Source organism: Neopsephotus bourkii, unplaced genomic scaffold (genome assembly GCF_033783945.1).
Source record: "Neopsephotus bourkii isolate Nb327-2 ecotype Australia unplaced genomic scaffold, CSIRO-AGI_Nbou_v1 NB_810, whole genome shotgun sequence".
Lineage (NCBI taxonomy): Eukaryota > Metazoa > Chordata > Aves > Psittaciformes > Psittacidae > Neopsephotus > Neopsephotus bourkii.
In genome coordinates, this window is record NW_026901306.1 from 25,020 (window position 1) to 35,131 (window position 10,112).

Sequence of the window (10,112 nt, forward strand, 5' to 3'; positions counted from 1 at the left end):
GGGGGTATGGGGGTTATGGGGGGTTAGGGGGGGGTTATGGGGGGTTATGGGGGGTTATGGGGGGGTTATGGGGGGTTATGGGGGGGTTATGGGTCATTGTGGGGTTGTTATGGGGTTGTTATGGGTCATTATAGGGGGGTTATGGGTCTCTATGGGGTTGTTATGGGTTGTTATGAGGGGGTTATGGGTTCTTATGGGGGGGTTATGGGGTGGTTATGGGGGGTTATGGGTCATTATGAGGTTGTTATGGGGGGGTTATGGGTCTCTATGGGGTGGTTATGGGTTTTTAGGGGGTTGTTATGGGGTTGTTATGGGTTGTTATGAGGGGGTTATGGGTTCTTATGGGGTTGTTATGGGGGCGTTATGAGTCATTATGGGGGGGTTATGGGGTGGTTATGGGGGGGTTATGGGTCATTATGGGGTTGTTATGGGTCATTATGGGGGGTTATGGGTTGTTATGGGGTTGTTATGGGGGGGTTATGGGTCATCCATAGAGGGGTTTGGTGGGGTTATTATGGTCTGTGTTGGGTTTAGATGGGGTGTAGGGGGTTATGGGGTGGTTATGGGTCATTATGGGGGGGTTATGGGTCTTTATGGGGGGGTTATGGGTCTTTATGGGGTTGTTATGGGTCATCTATAGGGGTAAATAAGGGGGTTTAGATTGGTTAGTATAGGCCCTGTGGGGTTTAGATGGGGTCTAGGGGGTTATGGGGTTGTTATCGGGGGGTTATGGGTCAGCCATAGGGGTAAATAGGGGGGTTTGTTGGGGTTATTATGGGATGTTTGGGGTTTAGATGGGGTGTAGGGGCTTATGGGTCATAAATGGAGCCAAAATGGGGCTAAGTGGGGTTTAGATGGGGTTATTATGGCCTGTATTGGGTTTAGATGGGGTCTAGGTTGGTTATGGGGTGCTTATGGGTCAGCAATGGGGGTAAATAGGGTTTCAGTGGGGTTATTGTGGTCTGTATGGGGTTAATACGGGGTTACGGTCTTATAATGGGGTGGATATGGGGTAGCAATGGTTACTATGGTCTATATTGGGTCAAAATAGCCATAAATGGGGCTAAATTGGGGCTTGATGAGGTCATTATGGTCTGGAAGGGACCAAAATAGCCATAAATGGACCCAAAATGGGGCTCAGTTGGGGTTATTATGGTCTATGGGGGTGCCATTGAGCTCTGTACGGTCCTAATCTACTATAAACGGTTCTAAGTTGGTTTTCAATGGGGTTATTATGGTCTGTATGGCGTCAAAATGGCCCTAAATGGGCCTAAACTGGGTTTAAATGGGGTTATTATGGGCTATATTGGGTCTGTATGGGGTTCTGGGGGGGGAATTGAGGCAAAACGGGTCTAAATTGGGGTTTTGATGGGATTATTATGGTCTGTATGGGACCAAAATGGCCCTAAATGGGCCTAAACTGGGTTTAAATGGGGTGATTATGGGCTATATTGGGTCTGTATGGGGTTTGGGGGGCGAATTGAGGCAAAATGGGTCCAAATTGGGGTTTCGATGGGGTTATTATGGTCTGTATGGGACCAAAATGGCCATAAATGGGCCTAAATTGGGTTAAGATGGGGTTATTATGGGGTCTGTATGGGGTTATCGGGGTGCTATTGAGCTCAATGTGGTTATAATCTCCTGGAAATGGTTCTAAAATGGGTTTCAATGGGGTTATTATGGTCTGTATGGGACCAAAATGGGCCTAAATGGGCCTAAATTGGGTTTAAACGGGGTTATTATGGGCTCTATGAGCTCAAAATGGCCATAAATGGACCCAAAATGGGGCTAAGGTGGGGTTCAAAAAGCCACTGGCATTCAATGGGGCTCTATTGAGGTGGCCCCGCACCCCCACCCCCCCCCACCCCGGTGCATGCTGGGAAGGGAGTCGGGGGGCATGCAGGGAGTGTGAGTCCAAGATGGCCGCCACCATCAGGAGGGGGTGAGTCCAAGATGGCCGCTGCCGTGGAGGGGGAGTGAATCTAAGATGGCTGCCGCCATAAGGGGTGAGGGTCCAAGATGGCCGCCGTCATGGGGGGGTGGGGGGGCGGTGGGGGTGAGTTCAAGATGGCTGCTTCTGTGGGGAGCATGAGTCCAAGATGGCCGCTGTCATGAGGGGGTAGCTCCAATATGGCTGCCTCCATGGGGGCGTGAGTCCAAGATGGCCGCCACTATGCAAAGCATGAATCCAAGATGGTCGCCGTCATGAGGAGGAAGGTCCAAGATGGCTGCCTCCATGGGGGGCATGAGTCCAAGATGGCTGCCAGAATGAATAGCTGGATTCAAGATGGCTGCCGCTATGGGGAGCGTGAGTCCAAGATGGCCGCCGTCATGAGGGGGTGCATTCAAGATGGCTGCCTCCATGGGGAGGTGGATTTAAGATGGCTGCCGCTATGAGGAGCGTGAGTCCAAGATGGCCGCCTTCATGTGGGGGTGTATTCAAGATGGCTGCCTCCATGGGGAGCGTGAATCCAAGATGGCTGCCGCAATGGGGAGAATGAGTCCAAGATGGCTGCCGTCATGGGGAGGTGGATTCAAGATGGCCGACGTCATGGGGTGGAGTGTAGGTCCAAGATGGCTGCCTCCATGGGGGCGTGAGTCCAAGATGGCTGCCGTCATGGGGAGATGGATTCAAGATGGCTGCCGCTATGTAGAGCGTCAGTCCAAGATGGCCGCCACTATGCAAAGCATGAATCCAAGATGGCCGCTGTCATGAGGGGGTAGCTCCAAGATGGCTGCCTCCATGGGGGGCATGAGTCCAAGATGGCTGCCAGAATGAATAGCTGGATTCAAGATGGCTGCCGCTATGGGGAGCGTGAGTCCAAGATGGCCGCCTTCATGTGGGGGTGTTTTCAAGATGGCTGCCTCCATGCGGGGGTGTTTTCAAGATGGCTGCCGCTATGAGGAGCGTGAGTCCAAGATGGCCGCCTTCATGTGGGGGTGTATTCAAGATGGCTGCCTCCATGGGGAGCGTGACTCCAAGATGGCTGCCGCAATGGTGAGCATGAGTCCAAGATGGCTGCCTTCATGGGGAGGTGGATTCAAGATGGCCGACGTCATGGGGTGGAGTAGGTCCAAGATGGCTGCCTCCATGGGGGCGTGAGTCCAAGATGGCCGCCGTCATATGAGGGGGGTGCATCCAAGATGGCCGCCTCCACAGCAGGCCACGGATCCAACATGGCCGCACCCGTAGTGGCCGTCCAATCGGAGCCGGCGCCTGGCGCCACGTGACCGCCGGCAGCCAATCAGGGGCGGGCGGGCAGGGCCCGGCTCACCCGCACGCAGCCCCAATAGGCCGCCCGCAGCAGGCAGGCCCCAGACCCCGCCCCCAGCAGGGCCCAACCCGCGTGCAGGGGGCGGAGCTTCCGCGACACCCCCCACGTCAGCACCTGATTGGACGAGATTGGGGGTAGAGAAGGGGCGGGGCCCAGTCAGGGACACGCCCCCTCCTTTTAACCCCTGCCCCCTTTAACGCCCATTGGTCCCTTCAGGCCACGCCCCCTTTAAGCCCCTCTCACGTCCCACCCCATTCATGCCCCCTATAAGCCACGCCCCTTAGCGCCCATTGGCCCCCTTAACCCCCATTGGCTGCCTCTAGGCCCCGCCCCCTGTAAGCCCCTCCCACTTCAAACCCCATTGAACCCCCCATTATCCCCGCCCCCTTAACCCCCATTGGCTCCCCTTTAAACCACGCCCCCTCAAAGCCCCTCCCACATTAAGCCCCCATTGATGCATCCCCTAAGCCACGCCCCTTAACACCCATTGGCCCTTATAACCCCACCCCTTTAAGCCCCTCCCACTTCAAGCCCCCAGAGCATTAACGCTTTCCCCCCCATTGAGCCCCATAAGCCCCGCCCCCTTTAAGCCCCTCCCATTGGCTCCCTTTACCCCACGCCACCATCAAGCCCCTCCCACATTAAGCCTCCCTTGACCCCCCATAAGCCCCGCCCCCTTAACCCCCATTGGCCCCCTTTAAACCCCGCCCCCCTTCCCCTCCGCCCCCTAGGGGGCGCCATAGCGCAGCCACCCTCCCTCCCTCAACCCCCTCCCCGTCCTTAACCCCCATTGGCTGCCGCTCCTCCCCTTGGCCACACCCCCTCCCCGAGCCGCGCTCCCATTGGCTGCTCCCTTTAAGCCCCGCCCCTCACCGCCAGCCCCGCGGCCGCCCCGGCCATGAGCAGCGCCAGCAGGAGGCAGCAGAGGCAGCGTCGCCGCGGCAACCGACGGCCAATGGCGGACCTGGGGGGGGGGTGGGTGATGACGTCATCGGAAAGGGGGCGGGGCTATGCCTTAAGCCCCGCCCACCCTGTCTGTAAAGGTCACGTGACACTTACACCTTGCGGCAGTGGGGGCAGCGGGCGAGGGCGCGGTCCGAGAGCTCGGCCCACTGCAAGAGATGGGAGCCACGGCTATGGGGCTGGACCCACATCTATGGGGCTGGGAGCCATATATAGGGGGCTGGGTCCCATATGTATGGGGCAGAACCCACATCTAAGGGGCTGGGACCACATCTATGGGGCTGGGACCCATATATAGGGGGCTGGGACCCACATCTATGGTGCTGGGACCCATATCTATGGGGCAGGACACACATCTATGGGGCTGGGACCCACATCTAGGGGGCAGAGACTCACATCTATAGGGCTGGGATACGTATCTAGGGGGCAGGGCTCGCATCTATGGGGCTGGACCCATATCTATGGGGCTGGGACCACATCTATAGGGCTGGGATCCATATATAGGTGGCAGACCCACATCTATGGGGCTGGGACCCACATCTATGGGGCTGGCATCCATACACAGGGAGCTGGATCCACATCTATGGAGTTGGACCCACATCTATGGACCCCCATCCATAGGGGCTGCAACCCACATCTATGGGGCTGGGACCCATACCTATAGGGCTAGCACCACATCTATGGGCCTGGGACCATATCTATGGGGAAGGAGCCTCATCTATGGGGCTGGACCCATATCTATGGGGCTGGGACCACATCTATAGGGCTGGGATCCATATATAAAGGGCAGAACCCACATCTAGGGGGCTGGGACCACATATATGGGGCTGGAACCCACATCTATGGCACTGGGACCCACATCTATGGGGCTGGACCCACATCTATGGGGCAGGACCCACATCTATGGGGCTGGACCCATATCTATGGGGCTGGGACAACATCTATAGGGCTGGGACCCATATATAGGGGGCAGAACCCACATCTATGGGGCTGGGACCCACCTCTATGGGGCTGGGACCTATATATAGGGGGCTGGAACCCATATATAGCAGGCTGGGACCCACATCTATGGGGCTGGACCCACATCTATGGCACTTGGACCCTCATCCATAGGGGCTGGGTCACACATCTAAGGGGCTGGGACCCATACCTATAGGGCTAGGACCACATCTGTGGGCCTGGGACCATATCTATGAGGAAGGACCCACATCTATGGGGCTGGACCCAGATCTATGGGGCGGGGACCCTTATCTATGGGGCTGGGATCCATATATAGGGGACTGGGACCCACATCTATGGGGCTGGCCCCACATCTATGGGGCTAGGCCCCCCCTATAGGTGTCATGGGCTCTGTGTGTGTCCTCCCCGCCGCCAGGGGGCGCTCTCACCAGGAAGGGGCCCCCGCAGTGCCCGCAGGCCACGCGCACGCCCCCTGCTGGCGGCTCCGGGCTGGAGGCTCCGGCCTGAACCGGGCCCAGGTTGATGATGCGCTTGCTGGGGGGCCATAGAGACACATAGAGAGACATAGGGACCCATAGAGACCCATAGAGACCCATAGAGATCCATAGAGACCCCATAGAGACACATAGAGACCCATAGAGACCCATAGAGACCCATAGAGACCCATAGAGACCCATAGAGACCCCATAGAGACCCATAGAGACCCCATAGAGACCCCATAGAGACCCATAGAGACCCCATAGAGACCCCATAGGGACCCATAGGGACCCATAGAGACACATAGAGGCCCATAGAGACCCATAGAGACACATAGAGGCCCATAGAGACCCATAGAGACCCATAGAGACCCATAGAGACCCCATAGAGACCCATAGAGACACATAGAGACCCATAGAGACCCATAGAGACCCATAGAGACACATAGAGACCCATAGAGACCCATAGAGACACATAGAGACACATAGAGACCCATAGAGACCCATAGGGACCCATAGAGACCCATAGAGACCCATAGAGACCCATAGGGACACATAGAGACCCATAGAGACACATAGAGACACATAGAGACACATAGAGACCCATAGAGACCCATAGAGACCCATAGAGACCCATAGAGACCCATAGGGACCCATAGGGACACATAGAGACACATAGAGACACATAGAGACCCATAGAGACCCATAGAGACCCATAGAGACCCATAGAGACCCATAGAGACCCATAGAGACACATAGAGACACATAGAGACCCATAGAGACCCATAGGGACCCATAGAGACACATAGAGACCCATAGAGACCCATAGAGACACATAGAGACCCATAGAGACACATAGAGACCCATAGAGACCCATAGGGACCCATAGGGACCCATAGGGAGCCATAGGGACCCATAGGGACACATAGAGACCCATAGAGACCCATAGAGACCCATAGGGACCCATAGAGACACATAGAGACCCATAGAGACCCATAGAGACACATAGAGACCCATAGAGACACATAGAGACCCATAGAGACCCATAGGGACCCATAGGGACCCATAGGGAGCCATAGGGACCCATAGGGACACATAGAGACCCATAGAGACCCATAGAGACCCATAGGGACCCATAGAGACACATAGAGACCCATAGAGACCCATAGAGACACATAGAGACCCATAGAGACACATAGAGACCCATAGAGACCCATAGGGACCCATAGGGACCCATAGGGAGCCATAGGGACCCATAGGGACACATAGAGACCCATAGAGACCCATAGAGACCCATAGGGACCCATAGAGACCCATAGAGACCCATAGAGACCCATAGAGACACATAGAGACCCATAGAGACCCATAGAGACCCATAGAGACCCATAGAGACCCATAGAGACCCATAGAGACCCATAGAGACCCATAGAGACCCCATAGAGACCTATAGAGACCCATAGGGACCCATAGAGACCCCATAGAGACCCATAGAGACCCATAGAGACCCATAGAGACCCCATAGAGACCCATAGAGACCCATAGAGACCCATAGAGACCCCATAGAGACCCCATAGAGACCCATAGAGACCCATAGAGACCCATAGGGACCCATAGAGACACATAGCAACCCATAGAGACCCTTAGGGACCCATAGAGACCCCATAGAGACCATAGAGAGACCATAGAAAGAGACACATAGGGACCCGTAGGGACCCATAGAGACCCATAGGGACCCCACAGGGACCATAGAGACACATAGAGACCCATAGAGACCCCATAGAGACCAATAGAGCCCCGTAAAGACCCCATAGAGACCCCATAGAGACCCATAGAGACGCATAGAGACCCCATAGAGACCCATAGAGAACCCATCCAAACCCATAGAGATTCCATAGAAACCCATAGCAACACATAGAGACCCATAGAGACCTCAAAGAGACCCATAGAGACCCCATAGAGGACCCATGGAGACTCATAGAGACCCATAAAGACCCATAGAGACCCCATAGAGACCCATAGAGACCCATAGAGAACCCATCCAAACCCATAGAGATCCCATAGAAACCCATAGGAACGCATAGAGACCCATAGAGAGCTCATAGAGACCCATAGAGACCCCACACAGACCCCTAGAGAACCCATAGAAACCCACAGAGACCCCATAGAAACCCACAGAGACCCCATAGGGACCCACAGACAACCCATAGAGACCCATAGAGACCCCATACAGACCCCATAGACCCCCATAGTGCCCCATAGACCCCCCATATCCCCCCATAGCCCCCCATGTACCAGTATGGCCGGGGGCAGGCAATGCGCTGCGCAGCCCCACTGCAGACCAGGAGGCAGTTACAGGGGCACCGCACGTACTTCTTCCCCGCAGGGGCCGTCCTGATTGGCTGAGAGCACGGCAGAGGGGCGGGGCTTAGCCGCAGGCCACGCCCCCCCTTCCTATTCCCCCCCCTTTAAGGCCATAGCACACCCCCCCCTTGGCGCGCCACTAGGGGGCGCCATAGTTTGGCCACGCCCCCCTCCATCCCATATAAGGCGCCACGCTTAAGCCACGCCCCTTCCCATATATGGCGGATCAGCTAAGCCCCGCCTCCTCTTCCCCCCCTCCCTACCATAGGGGATGCCAAGGTGAAGCCACGCCCCCCCTTTATACCCTATGAGGAGCCACGGTGAAGCCCCACCCCCATTAAGCCACGCCCCTTCTCCCCTCCCTCCTATAAGGTGAAACCACGCCCCCCCTTATACCATATAAGGAGCCATAGTGAAGCCACGCCCCCTTTCCCCCTCCCTCCATTAGGGGGCGCCATCGTAAAGCCCCGCCCCCTCCCCTTTAAGCCCCGCCCCCCCTTTTAGGCCCCGCCCCCTCACCGTGGCCTCCCCGCACGCGCCGCACTTGACCACGTGCTGGTGCCCTTTGCCCTCCACGCTGATTGGCCGCTGGCACACGCGGCACGTGACCGACGGCCCCGCCCCTCCCACCCCTCCGCCGCCGCCGCCTCCGACGTCACCGCCGCCGCTCCCGCCTCCTTCCGGGCTGACCAATGGCGAGTAAGGGGGCGGGGCCTCACCTTAAAGCGGAGGGGGAGGGGGGGAGAGACCAATGGGAACAGCGCTCGGCCCCGCCCCCTTCCCCTCCATCCCCACTCTTTCCCCACCCCCGAGCCCCTCCCCCTTTAGGCCCCGCCCCCTTCTCGCACTCACCCCCCCCCGCGGCCCCCCCCAGCCCCGGGCCCGGCCCCGGTTCCACCGGTAACAGCGGCGACCGCTCCCCGTCCGCCATGATGCCGCGCGGCCACGCCCCTCGGCCTCTGATTGGGCCGTCCCCGTCACGTGACCCTTCCCCCCCCACCGTCCCCTCCGCGCCCCGCGCTCCCATTGGCCGGCGCGACACACGTGACACCCGGCCCCCCCCTTTTCCTCTTTACCCTTCCTCCGTTGCTAAGCGACCGCCCCCCCTCCCCCGCCCCTCCCGGCTCCTTCCGCTTCCCATTGGCCAGCGCGCCTCACGTGACGCCCCCGTTTCCCCCACCCGCGTCGCTAAGCAACCGCCGCGGCTTCCCATTGGCTCCGCTCCGCCGCCTCCTTCCCACCCCGCCCCGTTGCTAAGCAACGCGTCGCTGCTTCCCATTGGCTGCGCGCTCCCCACCCCCGTCGCTAAGCGACCGCCACCTCCGCTTCCCATTGGCCAGCGCGCACACGTGACTTCCTTTATACCCCCCCCCCCCCCCCCCCCACAGCGCCGTTGCTAAGCGACCGCCGCGCCCTCCCATTGGCTCCTTTCTCCCCTCCCCGGTTCCCATAGCAACCCTGCTCGCCCTCCCATTGGCTGCGCGCTCCCCACCCCCGTTGCTCAGCGGCCACCGCCTCCTCTTCCCATTGGCCAGCGCGCCTCGGGTGACCCCCTCCATTCACCCCCCCGCAACGTTGCTTAGCAACGCGCCGCGCCTTCCCATTGGCTGCGCGCTCCCCCACCCCCGTTGCTAAGCGACAGTCCCCTCCGCTTCCCATTGGCCAGCGCGCCTCGGGTGACCCCCTCCGTTCCCCGCCCCACGGTTGCTAAGCGACGCGCCGCGCCTTCCCATTGGCCTAGCGCTCACACGTGACTCCCCCTCTACGCCCCCTCCCGCCGCCGTTGCTAAGCGACCGCTGAACCCGCCCATCTGTCCCCATAGCAACGCGCCTCCCATTGGGCGTGCGCGGTGACGTCACGCGCCGCCGGGGCAATATAAACGCGCGGCGCGGCGCCGCCGCCGCTCACTGTGAAGGGGGGGGGCTCCATGGAGGCGAGGTAAAGCCGGGTGGGGGGCGGGACTTAGGGGTGCGGGCAGCCAATCAGAGGCGGGGAGTGAGGGGGCTCGGCCAATCAGCGGGTGGGGGGGGTGCGGTTTGAGGCCTACTGACGCGGCCTACCCCCGTAGTTACGAGG

General features: G+C 58.7%; 1 protein-coding gene across 1 annotated transcript; it reads right to left on the reverse strand.

The window, feature by feature from the left end:
• Nucleotides 1–3,241: 3,241 nt before the first annotated feature.
• LOC133213420 (type 1 phosphatidylinositol 4,5-bisphosphate 4-phosphatase-like) lies at nucleotides 3,242–8,973 on the reverse strand. The gene is made up of 7 exons (XM_061355621.1): nucleotides 8,888–8,973; nucleotides 8,555–8,754; nucleotides 7,967–8,073; nucleotides 5,627–5,732; nucleotides 4,335–4,387; nucleotides 4,149–4,239; nucleotides 3,242–3,389 (listed from the first exon to the last, which is right to left on the reverse strand). The coding sequence occupies exons 1-7, from the start codon at nucleotides 8,964–8,966 to the stop codon at nucleotides 3,246–3,248; spliced, it is 780 nt and encodes a 259-aa protein (XP_061211605.1). The 5' UTR covers nucleotides 8,967–8,973; the 3' UTR covers nucleotides 3,242–3,245.
• Nucleotides 8,974–10,112: the final 1,139 nt, after the last annotated feature.